The sequence below is a fragment of the Alosa sapidissima genome, chromosome 23 (assembly GCF_018492685.1).
Source record: "Alosa sapidissima isolate fAloSap1 chromosome 23, fAloSap1.pri, whole genome shotgun sequence".
In the NCBI taxonomy this organism is placed as follows: domain Eukaryota; kingdom Metazoa; phylum Chordata; class Actinopteri; order Clupeiformes; family Clupeidae; genus Alosa; species Alosa sapidissima.
Window position 1 is genome coordinate 3,824,413 of NC_055979.1, and position 20,040 is coordinate 3,844,452.

The following is a 20,040-nucleotide window of genomic DNA, read 5'->3' on the forward strand; positions in this document are numbered from 1 at the left end:
AAGCTAACACATTAGTTTCTATTCTGTAACTTGAAATGCTAGTCTACATGATTGCTCTTAAACAAAACATCGAAGGAAATAACTGAGATGTACTCTGTTGGTCTGCATAGTTTTACAGTGAATCCTAAGTAAAGGTTTGAAAGGAACTTCGGCTTAAGACTTTCTCTTGGGAAGCTGTTAGGTCTATCTTCTCCAATAGACCATGTCATTGCCTCACACAAGTGGGGGCAGAATTGGAAATGTGTCATAAATCATGATTATCTCGTAATTATGATATATAATTACGAGATAACCTGATTCTTTTTTTTTGTGATGTGAATGCAATGCGCCACCGTAGTATTTTAACTTCTACTTGAGTAATATGTCATCAATATGGAAGCAATATCAAAGTATTAGTACTTTTACTTGAGTACAATATTTTCGTAGGCTACTTTTTCCACCACTGCTAACAACAAAATTTTGTTACTACATTGCCAAGAGGAAGTTCTGGAGCAGCTGTTTCGAGCACATGCGCAGTTCCCTTTGGAAGCTGCAGGACAGAGAAGTGCACCGCTATGTGCTTTGAAAAACATCAGTCAATCCAATCAGTAGGGCAAAAAGTTTAGTCTTATTTTGCACGTTAAGATTATTGAATAGTATCTGTCAACTAGCCAACAGCTTAGGTTTTATCAGAAGAGGAGGAAGGATGAGAAAGGTTTGTAACTGTTATTTTTTTTACTATTTAGTTAGCTTCCAAGGCTTTCACGTCTGAAAATGTTAACGTTAGCCGCCTAGCTGACATAGCTGACGTTTCCAGCTAACTTTAGCGGTCTCAGCTTCTATTTAGTTATGCTAGGTGATGGTACACAAAGAAACGTCGCCTCACTTTTTATCACTCGCAACTTTGATGCAACACTTTCAAACACGACTATACATCACATAAATTGTAGCCATTTCGAGTCATGTTGTGTTGTCATATTTCGTTTCGTTTTTGTTTTTGTTGGCAGTGGCAGCAGGCTAACTTGGCAAGCTAGCCAGTTACTTGTTTGGGCTGTTCACAGAAATGTAGGCCAGGCTAAGCGGTAGCTTGCTAGCTTGGTGTGCTAATGGTACTTCTGTTATGTTGTTAAACCATATGTTTGAAAATGTTGAAACTGATAATAGCGAAACATTTTTTTTTGTTATGCTCCACTAGCATAGTTAACCTTACCTTTGGCATGGCCAAATCGCTTGCAATGAATGAGAGAGAATTCTCTGCTTTGTTTTCTGTGAAACTGGAAGCAACACCCTTTATTCGTCAGTTAGCATGTTGGTTAACTGGCCACTCGCTCAGTGAGGTATATTACCTAGCCAAGTTAAACAAACGTAAAGCTCCAAGTAAAACAAAGTTAACTTAGCAGGCTAACTAGCAAGCCACTATCATAATCTGTTCAGAGGGATGTCTTTATGCAACATCCCGTTAGTTGAATAGCTGGAGTAAAACCGAAAACGGTTTCCCCTAGACTAACTCGTTAAAATGTAAACAAGTTCGATGAAATAACTCTGCTTATACTCTTGGCCAACTCAAAAATATTGTTTTGTCGAGTACAGGTTTAAGCAGGTGTTTGTTATCAGTACTGGCCATATGATTTTGCATAATCCGTTGGCTTTTTAATTTAAACTCTTATAAGTTCATTTGATGTTGTAGAATATCTACTATCGCTATAGCTTAATGATGACCTCTTTACCAGATGATTGCTGAAAAGCCATAAATGATCATTTAGATGATGTGTTGCTGGATATGATAAAACCTTGTAACTGATGAAGCAGCTGGACCAGTGCCAAGTATTTTCTCCATTTCACCAACACAGCGCCTTCCCATTTGTCATGAGTCACTCAAACAGAACCTTTCCGACTGTAATACCAACCAAGTCTGCCACCATCTGCATAACTGTTTGGTTGCAAGAACTTGTTAGCTGTCCTGAATGTATTGAGTTGTTGAAAACATGTATTGAGCATATTTTGTCCAGATTAAAGTGCACAGCTGGAGAGCAGCAGTGTCAGGGAAAGTGTCCTCTATCAGGTTGAACCTGAAGATTAGTATGCCAGGCCTTGCCAAATATTCCAACAAATCTGTATTTTTGTGAATTGTTTCCTTGAGAGTAAATGCGTGTTGAACTGTGTGATTGATGTTGATGGCATGTTTTGCTCGGCTTGGCTCATGTTGGATGTCGAGTGTGTGTTTTGTCTCTGGGCCATGTTTAGGGTTGAGTTTTTGAGTGTGTTTTTGTGAGTTCAGCCCATGTAGTGAAGAGACCATTCCCTCCTGGGACTAGAGCAGCAGGAAGCAGGAGAAGGTTCACACAGCAGAGGGATGTGCCCTGCCAGCTCCCCTGTCAAGAAACCCCCAGTGAGTGCTGCTCTCTCTTGACGCCTGTAAATGACAGCTGACATCTCCAGCCATGCTTGGAGTTAATGAGAGCAGCACGGCGAAAAACGACAGAAAAAAATATGCTCTGCCAATTTTAGCACTGTCATGTTGACAGGCACACTCACACTCGCGCACCACTGTCTATATACCCATTTACAGGTTTACACAGAGCTGATGTGCCAAACTCGAGTGACAGTGGTGCGAGTTTGATGTTATCTTTGTGTGTGTGTGTCTGTGTGACTGAGTGGTGTTGTTGATGCTGGTGTTTACCAGAAGTTTAAGAGGATGGGCTGCACACCATCAGCTCAGCCCATTCTCAGACAGGCCAGGTCGAGATCGAGTCTGCTCTGGGAGGTGGTCAATGTGAAAAACTGACTCTGCTCCACCCAGTACCTTCAACCAGAGATCCCAGAGCAGATGGTGCTTTTTATCTCTGCCATTTGAATAAGTTATTTTTGGAAGTGTGGTGTCTGACTGCTGGTAAACTAGTTTCTGTCAAATTATCATGACAACAGTATCATGAGACCGAGCCATAAAGTGGTGGAATGGTCAGGGTATAGGGAGCTAACCAGGTGACCAAGTCATTGTGACTGAATCAGCCGTATAGTCATGCCATTAAACTGTGCACTAACATTAAACTGCAACACAATAAAATGATCTAAATCAGCTGCTAACTGTTCATGTCTCTGTTTCTTTGTCACAGGATGGCCGGTAGTGTGTCTGCAGTGAGCATGCTGTGAGCCCCCTAGCCTCTCTGTGTTTCTGGGGATGCCATTAAGGGTAGCATGAGAGCCCAGCCCTTCTCCAGATTCAAAGTAAGATTACACACGTGCGCATGCATGCACACACATAGGCTATAAACACACACACTCTTTTTCAGAATCTCACTGCTGAAAGTAGGGGTTTAGTTTAGAGACTATATCATATGTCTCTGGGCTCAAAAAACAGCATACCCTGACTGCAGCATACTCACGGTTTTCACCCAATACTGCACTTGACTGTACATGATCAGGTAGACAGTGCTGAAGAGAAACTGGAAAAAGCTCATTCAATAGACCGGAGTGTTTACAAGAACTGTAACCTGTTTTTTAAAAAAGTAAGGGGGTTTCCAGTGTGATACTTCCTATGGAACTGCTCAGAAGCTTGTACAGGACCCAGTTGATGAAACCCACAAGGAACCCTGTATAACTGCACATTCATCATCTGTCAGTTGGTGGACATTGTGACTAACAAAAAAATACTTCTATAAAGATCCTTATCTAAAAACCTATCAGATGGCACCAAAAAGGGTCAGTGGAAAGCATTTTATTCAAATGTCATTGGCTGTTTGGCTTGAATTTGCATCCAAGTATTCAAGAACATTGTTTGTAGTCTACAGTCTTGGACCAATGTGTAATGGAATCATTAAGAAATGCCAACTCGATTAACAATCATTTTACTAAGAGCCTCTGCAAATTTGGCTCTGACCTATTCCTTTTCAGTAGGATAAATCCATCAACCTCAGATTCTCTTTGTACTTTGTGTGTTTTTTCAAGCAAACATTTTCAAATAGGTCCATGGATATCCTGTAGATCTGTGGCCTATGTGTGGGTTGCAGTTACACAAGAACTACTCATGTTGGATTTTTATCATGGTTTCATTAGAGCCTGAATCCTTGAATGTGTTGAGACTGGCTTTAATGCTGGCATCTGTTTTACAGTTGAAGTATATCTACTGAAGTGTATTCATTGGAGTAAAATGTTATGTCATTCACTAACTTTTGGTACTATATGCTGTTTGTTTGTTTGTTGAAGGTGGTGTGGTCATTTTCGTAAGGGAAGTCAGCTGTGGCAGAGCTGGCCATGTCACGGGTCCCCACGCCCCCTCCCCCGGGGGAGATGACCGCAGGACCTGTGGCAGAGAGCTGGTGCTACACACAGGTGTGTGTGTGTGTGTGTGTGTGTGTGTGTGTGTGTGTGTGTGAGACAAACAACTAGCGATGGGGCCCAATGAAATACATTTTATTTTTTGCCCAAGTAGTGCCAGGTTTGGTTTGAATGGGCAATCAGAAGGTGTACTTTTACCCACATGTTTTATATATCTATAGATGACAGACCTATGATGTAATAAAATAGGAAGTGTAGTGTAGTGTAGCAATGGTAATATAACTTCAGAAGACTACAAACAATTGAATTGACAATTTCTGGTTCTGTCTATAGGTGGCTACATAGTACAAATATTTCTGTGAGTGTGCTTTTCTATATGATGTTGATGGCACAGGGTGACTGGAGCTCTTTGCTTACTCTCTTTCAGATGTTTTTCTCTTGACAATGCTCTCATCTTGTCAATACCCCAACATTATCATACTCATGTCCCTCACACCATATAACAGTGACAGTTAATAGCTTGAAGTCTGGTTGGTTTTCTGAAGGTGAATTTCAGTTTCTAGCTCTGGCCGTGTGCGTGTGTGGGTCACCGGTGTGTTTCTCGCCTCAGGTGAAGGTGGTGAAGTTCTCCTACATGTGGACCATCAACAACTTCAGCTTCTGCCGAGAGGAGATGGGCGAGGTGCTTAAGAGCTCCACCTTCTCCTCAGGCCCCAATGACAAGATGAAATGGTGAGCAGAACAGGGCTTGATGAGGCACACACATTCACACACACATGCAAACACACACACACGCACACACACACACAGGCACACAGGCTACATCTACACTATGTCGGATACAAATGTATCCAACGCAATTTTGTTATGATTTGCCCCTCCTTCCACATTAGACCATCGGATCAGCGTATCCAAAGTGGAGCAATTTGGATCCGCTGGAGACCCCAAACTCATTTTGCTCCGCAGCCGTATCAGATGACACATGACGTACAAGCCCATGTTCCCTTCCCTGATTTGTTGTGCTCGTTTCATGTGATGATGGCCATGCTGCTTTGTTTTTATGAGAAGTAGCCTACATTTATTCATTTGACAGCCATACAGTGAATGGCAACAGATTATATTGCAATTTAAAGACGCTAGGCTATTATATAGCCTATCTATGTAGGCTATGTGACAAATAAATCCATCTTGATCATTAGAAGCACTGTGTAGGCTATGTTCTATAATGTCCATCACACGAGGTAGGCCTAGGCTATTTTATTTGTTTGTCGTTAGTCGACAAAGCTATCTGGCATTCTGTGCAAACTATGCCTATTCCACTGCAATAGCGACCAATAGGTGAAGCAACTACAACGGAGTGGAAGCAATAACTTCTGACAGAAATATTTTTGTGCAACTCGGTCACATGAAATTCGCAATCAACCCAATTATACAGACTGGGGTAGGCCTACATTGTGTATTGCCAAGTCGCAGCATGCTCACCGAGAAGCTAACTTTAAACATAGCCTAATTATTAGTGTCCATTTGTCGTTCGTCGACAAATACCTGCCATAATAAAATTGCTGGTAAATAAAACTGGTATGTTGGTCTCAAGGGCCCACATCAACCTGGCCCATAATCACTCATTTGTGATTTGCACCCCCCCCCCGGTAAAAATAATCGCCCCGGTTTAATCGCCCCTTCATCATCATCATCATCATCATGGCTGCATTTCCAGTATTGGCGATAAGTAGTCGTTTGTCCACTAGATGGCGCATCGTTGCAGTGAGACGTAATTTTGTTGGAAGTTAAAAGTGGGTTGGAAAAACAATGGGCGCTTTCTACAAGGACTGTAGTTTACCGCAGAGAATGTCTAATAAGTATAGGACGATGTTCACATGAAATGTAATTCCCATTTCTTCTTGAAGCCAAAATAAATCTGAGAATGTTTATCGGACATGCTTGGTTTTTACTGCAGGTACGTTAATCTTATAATATCAATAAGGACCTAGGTACAATAATGTTAGCGTTGGTTGAGTGATGGAGGCCAATTTGATTGCATTTGTAGAAAACTATAAATGCGGTTATACCAAGCAAATTGATAGCAGCACTGTAATTGTATCTTTCGACTGTCATTTGTTGCAAGTGCTACAAAAATCATTCTGTGCAATGGAAGATTTACCAACGTTACACCGGTCTGATACAGTTTTGCCTATACATGCGTGAGACTGAGACGCCTGTTTATTTGTTTTAAGTGCATGCAGGGTGTGAGAGGGGAATCGATGTGCTTTGATTCCAGCTGTGTGAAGTATCCAAACAACAACAAGACACCTTCATTTCATTATGGCTGCTTTAGCAACACACCTTAAGCTACTGTGTAGTGGGTCCCATTTAGAAGTGGCTACTTCATTCGCGCTTTCCTTGACTCATGGAGCTGCGTGAATTTTATTACAACTTTTCGCACGATATGGCAGTTTAAGTCCGCTTTGGCGTAAGCCATTGGTTTCCAAAGGAGATTTTATTTGTGTCGCCAGCATAGCCTATTGACAATTTATGTTGTAAATAGGCCTACCTTATAGGCCTACCTGTAGCTTAGGGAAGCTAACAGCTTTCTATTAGGATCTAGTTTGTTAGTTACAGTTTTGTCATAACTCCCTGATGCATTTTTGCATTTAGAATAACCAGAGCGTGGATATCTCAATCGAAAAATTAAACAATATCGGGCGCCTATTGACTAGGCTGGGTGAACCCAGCCTGATCTGCCGGCTATTTATTTTTTGATTTCTTAAAAGATTGAGCTTGGTCTGGTGAAAGCCAGACAAGCCATGGACCTCAGTTACACAATGCAAGGGAACATGAATCAGCCTATATTTGCACGAACAACAACAACAGCTCTTCAACTTTGGCCTGTTAAAATGTGTATGAACAGTCTAGCAACGCATTTCATCAAGGCCCATTTGGACATGTCAGTTATTTGCACCACTGGTTAGATGTAAAACAGCATTTCGTTTCAGACTACTGTTACTTAATTTGTGCATTGACAATAAAGTATCACATGAACTAAAGATGACTAAAATCTTATGCAGAAGAAGAAACATTCACAAAAAATCCATCTATCCAAAAATGACCTTCGTTTTTGATAGCTGTTGAAAACGGCATGGAACTGACAGATGTTTTTGTTTATTAATAAATAAATACATACATACATACATACATAAAAATATAACATTATGCTGATACCTTTTGCTTTTCCCAAATACAATGTAGCCTACAGGTGTAAGTGACCTTTCATCAATCCAGTTGCAATGGATGAACTGTGATGAACTGCCCTACTTGTGATTGTTTAGAAATTTTAAAGGTTTTATAACAATGCTACAACTTCTTTGGCTATTCTACAATCTATTCACCTTTTCAGCGCCAGGTAGGCTACTTTCTGTGCAGCCGCACACACACACACACACACAGGCATGCCAAACAAGCATACACAAAAGTTTCAAGAGTGGGGAATGGAGTAAAAGATGGAGACAAATTGATTAGTGTGATTTATTTTCGCGGAAAGGATGTACAGGACTGAGCGGCGGTCATATTTTGTACCGCTATGCGGTACATCTAGTTGACTCTGCGTTTGTCATGATTTTCAAGGATTTTTAAGGCTTCCCAAACTGATAGGCTACAGTGTTTGTTGACGCAGATTGGATTTGATCCGGAACCCCATATCGAAACTGATTCGGTGTAGTGTAGCAGAGGCCACAGACACACACACTCTCACACTTAACAAAGAATTAATCCTCTTTCTTTGAAATGCACATGCACAAGAGATTGATTGATACACATTTTTTTGAAACACACACACACACACACACACACACACATACATGCATACATGCTGTGTGCACTGGCTTTATGGTCACTGTATTAACTGCAATGTGTATTGTCTTAAGTGAATTGGCCTGTCTGAACCCTGTGTTGAAATCTTCATATGTCCATATGTTGTTAGAGGAAGGGGGGAAGAAAGAATGACACTGAGACAGTCCTTCTCTTTAGTTTCTCCTTCATTTGACATCTCTCTCCGTCTCGTTGTTTGTATTCACTTCTTCTTCTTTCTGTTTTCTGTTGTGCTTTCCTCTTGCTCCTTACCCCCTCTCCCTCCTTCTCTTCCTCTCTCTCCTGTGTAGGTGTTTGCGTGTGAACCCTAAAGGGCTGGATGAAGAGAGCAAAGACTACCTTTCACTGTATCTACTGCTGGTCAGCTGCCCCAAAAGTGAAGTCAGGGCCAAGTTCAAGTTCTCCTTACTGAATGCCAAACGAGAAGAGACTAAAGCCATGGGTGAGTGGATTCTAATCAAGCTGTAAAAGGATCAACTTTAATGTGCTCTTTAGATTCTGAATCCATTGTGTATTTTAGCATGAGGCATGAGGTTGTAGCTTTGTAGCCATTCTATACACCAAAGATGGGACAGTTCTGTAGTGTCTGTTCGGCACATCAGTTAATCAGTTTTATTGCTTGCTATTGTGTATGTGTGTGTAATATATATATATATATATATATATATATATATATATATATATATATATATATATATATAATATAAATAATTATTGTTTTTTTTATTTATATAATATGTGGATGAAATCCCACTTCTTAAGACAGTCCTGGGCTGGGGATAGTTTTTGCCTGACAGATCTGTTATCCTCTTCCTCTCTCAGAAAGCCAAAGAGCATACCGCTTTGTCCAAGGCAAGGACTGGGGTTTCAAGAAGTTCATCAGGAGGGACTTCCTCCTGGACGAAACCAATGGTCTCCTCCCGGACGACAAGCTCACCCTTTTCTGTGAGGTACGTCCACAGGAACAGCAAACAGGTGATGGATGCGGACAAACTGTGTTCATATACAATGGCTATCATTACAGAAACAGGTCTGTGTTTGATGCAGTGCCATCTGAGGCTGCAAAAACAATTATCCCAACAATTCTAGATCAATTTAAAACAATTTAAAAGGTAGAGTACAATAAGAGCAAGTTAGTGCATCAGTGATTGCTGTATTTATACAGTCAGGTGTCAGTTCTGGTCAGGTGATAAGTGCTAGAATTAGCAAGGCTAGATGTAAGTAGTGCTTTGAGAGGAGATATTGTCTGAAGAGCTGGGTCTTTAGGAATTTTTTGAAGATGGAGAGGGATGTCCCTGCCCTAGTAGGAACTGGTAACGCGTTCCACCAACGAGCAACAGAGCTAGACGTCGTTTGTCTGAGGAGCGTAATGATCGAGAGGTAGCATATGCCTGTATGTGGGCATTCAAGTAGGTGGGAGCAGAACCGGAGACTACTTTGTAGGCAAGCGTTAGAGACCTGAATTTGATGCGGGTGGCCATAGGTAGCCAGTGTAGCTGGATGAGCAGCGGGGTAACATGTAGCCTCCTAGGTTGGTTGTAGACCAGGCATGCCGCCGCATTCTGGATCATCTGAAGGGATTTCACTGTGCAGGCTGGGAGACCTGTCAGGAGGGCGTTACAATAGTCAAGTCGTGAGATGACTATGGCCTGTACCAGGAGTTGGGTAGCATTTGGAGTCAGGTAAGTCCTGATTTTCTGTATGTTGTAGAGTGTGAAATGGCACAACTGGGCGACCGAGGCAACATGATCGGAGAAGGTTAGTTGGTTGTCGAGGATTTCTTGCAGCCCTGGTAGGTGCAACAGACAGGGAGTCAATTTTGATGTTGATGTAATGATGTAGTATAGTAGGTTTAGCAGGGAGGACCAGCAGCTCGGATTTTGAGAGGTTTAGCTGGAGGTGGTGTGCCTTCATCCATGTAGATATGTCTGAGAGGCAGTCAGAGATCTGTGCCGAGACCAAGGGGTCATCAGGTGGAAAAGACAGATAGAGCTGTGTGTCATCTGCATAGCAGTGGTATGAGAAGCTGTGCGAACGGATAATCTGTCCCAGAGAGGTGGTGTAGATAGCAAAGAGAAGGGGGCCCAGCACTGAGCCCTGGGGGACCCCTGTGGTGAGATAGTGAGGTGCAGACAGCTGTCCAAGCCATGATGCGTTAAACGAGCATCCTGTGAGGTAGGGTTCAAACCAGGAGCGAGCAGAGCCGGAGATGCCCATGTTTGTGAGTATAGAGAGAAGGATGCCAAGGGCAGCCGATAAATCAAGCAGAATGAGTACTGATGACCGTGCGGTCGCCCTGGCTTCCTTTAAGGCTTCTGTACCCAGATTGGTTTGAATCAGGAAGGTTGTTCTGTGAAAGAAATTCAGAGACCTGTTTGGAGATTGCTCGTTCGATACCTTTGGATAGGAAAGGTAGGAGTGAGACAGGACGGTAGTTCTCAACTTGAGCAGGGTTGAGAGAAGTTTTCTTAAGTAACGGTGTTACCCCGGTCAGTTTGATTGCGCAATCCACATCATTACATCTGAGAGACACTGCCTTTCTGGGATGCTTGTTTCATACCCAATCATGGTTCCAGTTCAAACATTTGGGATGGAGGCCACAATAGCTGGAAATGAGCACATATTCATGTTGTGGCCTAAGTGTCTGCATGACTGTATGCTGATGTGTGTGTCACAAATTGAGGGGAAAGTCCCTCTAATGCATTTTCTCTTCCCACATCTCTTAATACACTCATCTCTTTGTTCCATGACCAGGTGAGTGTGGTACAGGACTCGGTCAACATCTCGGGCCAGTCCAACATGAACGTGCTGAAGGTTCCGGAATGCCAGCTGTCAGATGACCTGGGCAGCCTTTGGGAGGGCTCAAGGTTCACCGACTGCAGCCTCTTCGTGGGGGGACAAGAATTTAAAGCACACAAATCTATCCTGGCCGGTAAGTCATATCAGCCTTGTTTGTTTCTGTGTGTGGGACCGGCTGATAAAAGAGGAATTTATTACTGCCACCTGAAAATCAATCATTGTGCCCAAGCTGCAATCAAAAATCTTAAGATTAGCTTTAATGCATTTATTTGTAATATAATTCACAGAATAAATTACATTTATTTCTCTACTTGGCAGCAAGGTCACCAGTATTCAACGCCATGTTTGAACACAAAATGGAAGAAAGCAAAAAGGTGGGTCATTAAAGCTGATCTCAGACTTACACCACACATGACTAACATAGCTGGATGCTTTGATGCGTTAGGTGTGTTACCTCAAGCTGTTGTGTTGTAGAACCGTGTGGACATTAGTGACGTGGAGCCTGTCGTCTTCAAAGAGATGATGGGCTTCATTTATACAGGGAAGGCCCCCAACCTGGAGAAGATGGCCGACAACCTTCTGGCTGCAGCAGACAAGGTGAGGCACGCACACACACACACACACACACACACACTCTCACTCTCACTCTGGCACGGATGTGTATGTATAGGGATGCCACGGTATCTGGTTCTCAAACCGAACAGTATGCCCCCTATGGTTTGATACGCAGACGTGAGCTGTAGAACGATCTTTCTATATCTATTTCTATTTCTATATCTGCAAACATAGCAGCTTCCACACTCTCTTTTGCCTCAGCCCACTTCTGTAGTTCTGTTCTACATACCTCAGCAGTAGATTAGCACTTCAGCAGCAACTTACTCTTCCTTTTCTGTGTGTGTGTGTGTGTGTTTGTAGTATGCTCTGGAGCGACTGAAGGTCATGTGCGAGGAGGCGCTGTGTAACAGCCTCTCGGTGGAGAACGTGGCCGACATCCTCATCCTGGCTGACCTGCACAGTGCTGAGCAGCTCAAAGCACAAGCCATAGACTTCATCAACAGGTCAGACTGGCACTTAATCACTGCTCCTGCTGTGCACACTAGTGAGCAGCAGCACACTGGCCTTGGGGGAATTCAAATGCTTTGGATCCTACTTTATATCAGGAACTTATGTGTTGGATGGCCTTAATGCAAGCACAGACAAAGCGCAATCTGCGCTTTATTAAGCATGTGGACACACACACTCAAATCCACGCACACACAGTGTGGGAGGTTTCATGTGCACATCACACTACAAACTGTATCTCGGTTTTCAGACGGTGAGATAAATGGCTCCGCTTCTCTGTCCTCTTTGTTTCTCTTTGCAGATGTAGTGTGTTAAGGCAGCTAGGTTGTAAAGATGGGAAGAACTGGAACAACAGGTGAGTACATGGCTATTTTTACAGCTTGAATCTTAATTTTTAATGCTGTTCTAAACCAAAGCACCACTGTCTACTGGGTGTGAACTGTTAAATGTATTATTCATGTCGCGGTAGCTTGGCTGTCTTGTGATGTTGTGTCCATGTGTTTTGGGGTACAGTCACGCTGCTGACATCATGGAGACTGCGGGCTGGAAGGCAATGATCCAGTCGCATCCCCACCTGGTTGCCGAGGCGTTCCGCGCACTGGCGTCCGCCCAGTGTCCCCCGTTTGGCCTCCCTCGGAAACGACTAAAACAGTCCTGACCCCCACTGCCCCCCACAGACTGCCAAAAGACACGAGAACCCTTCCCTTTCCCCACACTCCGTTCTCTCCCACCTTTCCACACCACACACACTCACACCCCCCCCCCCCCCCCCCCCCCCCCCCCCCCCCCGATGTTAGAGACCAGGTGGGGCAGGTGGACAGTCCCACAATGCACTCCTCTCAGCCAGAAAGGGGAAGGACAACATGGCCGCCTCTGCGTCAGCTCAGCTCCCTGGCTCAGGAAAATGACATCATGGAGCCTCAACTCCACAGGTCATTTCTAACATGGCCTTAACTGACCCCCAAACCCTTCCCTCTCACACACACGCACACACACACACGCACGCGTCTGCACACCCCCATCCCCGCCCATTGTTTCTGTGTGTGACCCCGTGCCTGCCAAGGCTGACCCCAGGCCTCTCCAGATTGCACTAGTCTCCCACAATGCAGTAGTTGAAAATATGGTGTGGCGCTTTTGTGGACCTTGTCGCACATCAAGTAATGGGAGTGAAGGGGGCCCCTGTCGCCCATCCTAGCTGTTGACCCCTCCTCCCCCTCCCAGACGTGACGGAACAGGAACAGGAGCGTGACGGCGTTGTGTTGCAAGATGAGGCTCTCTGTTGCACTGGACCAGTCTGAGGTTGGCGATGCTGCTCATATTGAATACAAACTGTTCAAAACTTCCTCAGCGGTGGCCATAAAAGATGACACTGAGGACCCGCATTACATATTTGGTTAAAAAAATGTGATGTATTAAAAGTGTATGTAATTATGGATATTACACATGAAAAAACTGAGATGTCTGTATTTTGCACCTCCTTAACTATTGGGTAAATATGAAGATTTGTTTACCGACTTCTTTTGTTTTACGTTTTTTTTTTGTGTGTTTCTTCATGTTGCATTCTTTCTGAACTTGGTCTTTTTATTTCCGTTGGATTCTGCTTTGCTTAGTTGATCAAACGACTGAGTTCTTTGTCTTCTGAAAAAGCTGTATTGTGGTTTATGAATTATTATGAATTATGATTTCATGCTTTGAAATTAAAATGCAGAAAAAACATGTCAAATGTTCCTGCAAGTCTTCTTTTAAGCTGCAGAATGCCGTGTCCTGTTTTGGTTAGGGATCCTAAATCGGTGTGACAAATCTGTGAAGACCAGAGACACGCGGTCCTAAAGGTAATGTAACCTACAGTATGTAACTCTTAATAGGTTTGTATGAAGTGTCCAACCTCATTATTATTTGAGATGAACAGCTTTTTTGGCCTCATGTTTGGAAGGATGAAGCCTGGTATGTAACGTCATGGGTGTACACCGACTTAAGTTGACTACATCTAATATCTTCCATAATCTTTGTGGACAAAGTAACAAATAGTGCGAATTATACTACCGTGTCTAAGATAAACAATACATTCTTAGTATAGTCAATGATGGGCGATGTTTATGGCAAATCTGCTGTTTTGGATATTCACATTGTAGAACTGTTCTGGAGTGTTTTGAAATGTCAAGAGTAATCACACATACTGGATGACTCTTGACTGGATGGCAGGCACACACAGGGTGATTATATATGCCTTAATGCAGAGTTTCGCTGTGATATAAGGGGCCTATTGCAATTATGCATGCATAATATATTTTTACAACAAACTTGTTTAACTAACTATTTATGAGGGGGAACCAAATTTGGACAGCAACTGCCGGTTTCAATCTAAATACAATTTTTTTTTAACCATGGACCTTATAAATAATCTTTGAAGACTTTAATTCACTAAATTATTTATCTACATTGTCTATCAAAAGTGGCATAGCTTTAATCATTTATAGGCCTCTTATTGGCAGACATCCAAATCAAATAGGACACTTGTTTGGGGAAGTAAATAGTGGTCAAAATTAAATATGTCTCACAAAAATATGTGAAACAGGTCAAAGACTTGCTGTATGCATACCATGTTACAGAGATCATTGGCTCATTGGTACTGCAACCCAAACATACGTTTTAGAAAGCTTAAAAGAAGTCAACGTAATTAATGTAATTGTTCAATTGCTGACATTCCTTAACCTGGAGCGTGTACAATATTCATTCAATGTATTTTAAGAGAACGCTGGAAAAATGTGACTTCTTAGTCTTGTCCTCTGCATCAAACACATTGGTATTTTTATATAGTTTAATAGTGATGAATTACACAGCATGACTTCAGGAAAAATAAGAATAAATAACAGTTCTCTGGCTGAAATCAGTCAGTATATCTCATCCTCTTCTTATACAAGCACTGGTGCTTAACACTTCTGAAAAAATAGTACAAATACACAGGCAACATGAATCACTAGTTCTGACCATAGACTTTGTTTACTTTGTGGAAAAGACACAACATAGGAGATTCAAATCACTTTTGGGTTGGCGGTACAAAACCATGGCAGAGGGAGAGAGACACACCAGCGACAACTGCTGTCACTGCAAACATGGGAAGAGAGCCTGGCTATGATGACATAAGGGTGAAAGGTCAAAGAGGAGAGATGTCTAATTGGATTTCTGAGTAAAAGGGCTCTCCAAGTGCCTCCTCTAGAGGCATGCAGAGGGGCGAGGTGAAGGGGAGTTGAAAGGCGATGGGTACGGGTGCGAGGGGGCTCCACGCTACCCCATGGAGGTGTAGGGCGTGTCGCTGTGGTAGTTGTAGTCCGGGCAGACCTTCTGCACCAGCCGGTAGTCTTCGCTGGAGAAGTCGATATAGATGCAGATGACCTTGAAGGGCTTCGAGCAGAGCCAGGACAGGTGGCTCTGCGTCTGCTCCTGGTAGCAGACGCGTGACGGGTCGGTGCTGCACAGCGACGATGTGTGCTTGCTGCGGTCCGTCTTCTCGTACTCGATGCGGCAGTTAAAGCCCTTGGCCATGGAGTCTTGCGTCTCCATGGGTGCGAGCTCGCGCAGCTGGCTCTGGAACTCCACGGCCTTGTTGGGTGGCACCAGGCTGACGGACACGTTGCCCAGGCCGGTGGAGTTGTGGCGGAAGTAGACACTGAATGTGCCGTTGCCGTGGTCGACGATCTTGCCAGTGATGAACAGGTTGACTTTGACCGTCTTGATGTTGGAGTTGAAGTCCCCCCAGCCGAACATCTTCTTGAACTTGCCTGTCTTGACGATGGGGCGGCGCTTGGAGCGCGTCAGGGTCTCGTCGGTGCTCGTCAGGTTGGACAGCCACGCCCAGAGCTCCTGTGGGCTGTCCTCCAGCTGCGTCGGGCCGCTCGGGCTGGGCTCTTCGTGGGGCGGGGGCGGCTGGGCAAAGAGCCGTAATGAGCCAGGCTTCAGGGCCATCTGCGGCCGTTCCTGCTCGTGGGTCTGGGTCTGGCTCCACTCCACCACGCCTTGTACAAGGTCCTGATCAGCCATGCAAGACACCTGCAAGAGGAGAATGTGATATGATCAATGTTTGTTTAAATGTTTATGTGTGTGTGTGTGTGTGTGTGCACTTCTGTTAAATATTTCCTAATGTCTGGGTTTGAACATTGTGGGTGTGTAGGGGACATAAAGAACATGTAAATGGGAGAACATTGGGATGTTGGCCACATTTGACAGGATTCTTTGCTGCAATTATACCCATAGGAAGGAGAATGAAGGGTTGGGTTGTACTACTGGGAGACATTTGTGCATTTGCACATTTTCTCTCACAAAGACATAACTAACTGCTGTCTAGAGGAGGACCATTTTTGATGCAAGTATCTGTTTTTTGGATCCCCTATCTTCATTTTCTGAGATTACCAAACAGACTCATACAACCCACACAGCAGCTATTATGATCCCCTGCGTTCACATCTAGCTGGGGAATATAAAACTATGGTGTAGGTGTATGAAGCTCCATTAAACACAGTTCATACAGCGATGACAGGTGGCAAAGCCAAAGCACAAACTACATGTGGGAACTACTACAACACACACACACACACAAATACAAATGCTCTCACATGCACAGATTAAATTCATCTCAGGGGATACAGATATTGACATGAAACGCACACACAGCTATAGTATCAAATTCACCTACCGTCTATAAAACATATTGATTGTAAGGAAGCACTGTGGGATCACACAAATCTTTGACCTGAGATGACTGCTGTCATCACCTGTCTTTATCTAATGAAAAAGGAATTGGTTTTCTCCTAACGAACACTGAATTCTCGCTGAAGTTGGTCACGTGATTAAACTGAAATCCACATACATTAGCAATGAAAGCTCACCACTCCACAGCTGTTTTTCAGCCCTAACTTAGAACAGCTGAGGGTTCCAGACTCAGAGGATCCCACATCTCAGAGCAGAACCCCCCTGCCTGGTTCTATCTGCTGTGTTCTGCTCGTCTGTTCTGCCTGGTTCTATCTGCTGGGCGTCTCCTGCCTCCTCTTGCCCCCTTTGGCCCATCTCCTCCCTCCCGCCCCTTTGTGCTGATGACTTCTCTCTGCTTCTCCAACCCTCTGGTAAACCCTCTTTCTTCAGGTAACCTTCAAGCTCTCACCCTATTCTCCCCCTCTCCAGTTCAGAACACAATCCCCAAAACTGATGTTTCTGAGAACAGTGTCTGGTATCAAATTATAACCCCAATAGATGAGGCAAAGCCTCTGCGCATCATAGGCTGAGTCCATAGATCATAGAATTATATTCTGTTTCCACTGCAGAGACTGATTGGCTAATACGGTATGATTCCTCCCCACACATACAGTTAAGCCCTAATCCTGAGCCAGTATCACTCTGGCATTCTAAATGGCTGGGGTCAAGACAATGATCGGTTTACCTGAACACAAACCATTTAGAGTAATGAGAGCTCTGTCTCTCTCTGCAGAGCAGGTGCTCTCTAAAGCAAGCAGAAGAGAGACAATGGAAGAGAGACCAAGAGCAGTGAGAGGGGTTTTTTTTTTCAGTCAGGCAAAGCATGGTCTTTGAAGTTCAGGACCATCCCCTCTCCGGCTTTCGCACAAGCCTCTCTGCCACAGCGAAATGAACAGTACAGGAGAAAGGCAGACTGAGACAGACACAATCAAACGGCGGATTAATGTCCCTGACATAAGCTCCCTGGAGAGAGGGGGGGGGGGGAATGGAAGAAAAATAAAGAAATGAAAGAAAAAAACTAATCAATGAGGCAGAGATTAGGGACCCTCTCATAATCCAGACGCATTTTTTATTACATTTGGTGGCAGTCCCTGGGTTTGTAAGCAGGGGTGGAAGGAAGAGAGGAAGAAAAGAGAGAAGCATGATTGAGCTGGGAGGGCCTGGGGACGTGGGGGCACAGCTCTCTGGAGGGGTGGGGGACCACTGGCATATCTATGCAGTCGTCCGCAGCAGGCTAAAGGCATGCTCTTTCACACACACACACACACACACACACACACACACACACACACACACACAGAACCTCAGCAAAGTCAATGTAACTTTTCATTTGCGATTAAAGAAAACACACGCAAATGATTTGGTCTGAGAAATGACACTAAGAGCATGAAGTGGTGGATTAAGACGTGAGAGGACTGGATTACTAGAGTCTTCACAAGTATATGCACATACAGCATGAGAGAAGTTTTGAGGGCTGATGCAAATATATGCACTGTAGCCCCAGCCAGCCATCACCTTCCCTCATATTCTCCATCCCTGTCATTGTCCAATCTCTGAAAAACACACATACCACTCTTGCCAATTCTACAAATTGGTCTGTCAGGTAAGCTTCCATAATTCCTTGATTCTATTTGCTAAACCTTAAAATTATTTCATCATCTAAACTGTTGTGTGTTGTGAGTAGGCCTACTGTCCGTTTTTTAGAATAGTATATTTCAAATAGTCTTTGCTTTAATTTATTAATAAATTATGTAAATACATGTGTAATGGCAAGGTCCATATATTCACATGACTCAATAAACTATAAACATGATGGTGGTTACAAGGTTGCGACACAGTATTTAGGTAAGACGAGGGAGTCAGAGGAAAACTCACCATCCGCATGTATATCATCACCAGTGTGAGCTGAAGAAGCTTTGCCATCTTGGGGTTTTTCTTCAACATTCCTTAGCAACTTTAGGACTGAATACATCCACATTCAGTGCACAGACTCTGCACTTCGGGCATCATCGCTGATCCGAACTGCGCGGAAGGGACAACAGAACAGCAAGGATTAAGGACATCACAGGGGTAAATAATTCTAGCTTTACCAGTTGAACAAAAAAAAAAACCCTGATGACATTTCAAAATGAACGAGGATTAAAAATCTACGTCATGCATGGTCGATTTTATCATGCCACACTAAGCATATAACATAATAGACTATGTGACACCTGTGTGTGACATTGTGACAAGACATCTAATTGAAACAGTTTGTTTTAACTCTTACCGTTTCGTTTTATCAGTCACTGGCTCACCTCAGTAGTCCACAAAGCGCATCCCGTTACGCGCGTGTGGTGACACCCAGACGGGACACCTTAGCGCAGGACACCCAGGATTGTTCGGTGCTCCCCGAACAGCTTAGCCAAGAAGTGCTGAAAAAATGTGACGACGAATGTGCATTTCTTTAGTCTTGATTAGAACAATATAATCGCCTCTGTGGAATGGTGTGCTCAAGTCAGTCCCAAATCCTCTTATACCTCCTCATCTGTTTGCTCGTGTTTTTAAGCGCAATATTTTAATATCATAAAGCGCTTATGGACAAATGATTGTCTCAAAAGAAAAGTACTTTGTTCACCGTCCTTAGAGTGAAAATGAAAAATTCCGCGCGCCCTTGCTCGATCCCATTCCCGGAACAGATGTTGGCTGCTGACAGGGCGCGCATGCTGTAAGCGCGCGGCTCACCCCCTCCGGTCAAGTGGCTATTGCCAGTTATATCGCATTTCACATGGAAGAACAAGCCGAGTGACGGCTCTGCGCGCTCAGCAACCAGCCTCTACTGACTCCACAGAAGAGGAAGGGACTATTTTATACTCAGACGAGGTTCCCACGGTGCCCCGCGCGTCCAGTTAACATTTAGGACGTCATTTCTGTCTCCGTCTATTGTTTGCAACCATTTAGAAAGACATAAAAAGCTACTATTAAAAATGAAAAGCTACATATTAACAGAAAAAAATCCAGGTATAGGTAAATTTGCTTTATTTTGTCCATTTCCATTTTTCAGTGCTCGGCTGATAGCGTTTTTCTTATTGAGGTTGTTTCATATACCAACTTTCCTGCGAAATAATCAGCATTATGTGTGCCAGTACTTACATTTCTCGGTAAAAATGTAAAATGACGTGTGACACCCCATTACTTACAAACTTAGAACTACGCAACCCTAAACGCTTCTTACCGAGGATATTGGCGCCACCATATGGCTCACTCTATATATCCTTGAATAATAGTAACACAATTTGATTTATTCTGAGTATTTTTCACAACTCTATATTTAAA

At 43.6% G+C, this 20,040-nt stretch overlaps 2 protein-coding genes across 4 annotated transcripts; one reads left to right on the plus strand and one right to left on the minus strand.

Annotated features, from left to right (window-relative positions):
* Nucleotides 1-510: 510 nt before the first annotated feature.
* On the plus strand, nt 511-13,695 carry spoplb (speckle type BTB/POZ protein like b). 3 transcript variants are annotated; one of them, XM_042081592.1, is made up of 13 exons: nt 511-694; nt 2,258-2,368; nt 3,093-3,204; nt 4,183-4,308; nt 4,865-4,986; nt 8,409-8,560; nt 8,941-9,068; nt 10,873-11,050; nt 11,236-11,291; nt 11,392-11,514; nt 11,833-11,975; nt 12,281-12,334; nt 12,493-13,695. In XM_042081592.1, the coding sequence occupies exons 4-13, from the start codon at nt 4,231-4,233 to the stop codon at nt 12,635-12,637; spliced, it is 1,179 nt and encodes a 392-aa protein (XP_041937526.1). In that variant the 5' UTR covers nt 511-694; nt 2,258-2,368; nt 3,093-3,204; nt 4,183-4,230; the 3' UTR covers nt 12,638-13,695. The 3 variants fall into 3 exon arrangements, with proteins under 3 accessions (XP_041937526.1, XP_041937525.1, XP_041937527.1); XM_042081591.1 differs by lacking the exon at nt 2,258-2,368; XM_042081593.1 differs by lacking the exons at nt 511-694; nt 2,258-2,368; nt 3,093-3,204 and having other exon boundaries at nt 4,219-4,308; nt 4,682-4,986.
* A 1,011-nt stretch (nt 13,696-14,706) lies between these two features.
* LOC121699008 (neurexophilin-2-like) lies at nt 14,707-20,003 on the minus strand. Its single transcript, XM_042081607.1, has 3 exons — nt 18,995-20,003; nt 18,601-18,747; nt 14,707-16,026 (listed from the first exon to the last, which is right to left on the minus strand). Exons 2-3 carry the CDS (start codon nt 18,667-18,669, stop codon nt 15,265-15,267), a joined length of 831 nt encoding a protein of 276 aa, XP_041937541.1. The 5' UTR covers nt 18,670-18,747; nt 18,995-20,003; the 3' UTR covers nt 14,707-15,264.
* Nucleotides 20,004-20,040: the final 37 nt, after the last annotated feature.

Excerpts from the sequence above, each read along its gene's own strand:
- spoplb (XM_042081592.1), top strand. The coding sequence starts at position 4,231 with ATGTCACGGGTCCCCACGCCCCCTCCCCCGGGGGAGATGACCGCAGGA. Across the intron at positions 4,987-8,408 it reads CCCAATGACAAGATGAAATG|GTGTTTGCGTGTGAACCCTA; the intron begins GTGAGCAGAACA and ends TCTCCTGTGTAG. Across the intron at positions 8,561-8,940 it reads AGAAGAGACTAAAGCCATGG|AAAGCCAAAGAGCATACCGC; the intron begins GTGAGTGGATTC and ends TTCCTCTCTCAG.
- LOC121699008 (XM_042081607.1), bottom strand. The coding sequence starts at position 18,669 with ATGTTGAAGAAAAACCCCAAGATGGCAAAGCTTCTTCAGCTCACACTG. Across the intron at positions 16,027-18,600 it reads TGATGATATACATGCGGATG|GTGTCTTGCATGGCTGATCA; the intron begins GTGAGTTTTCCT and ends CTCCTCTTGCAG.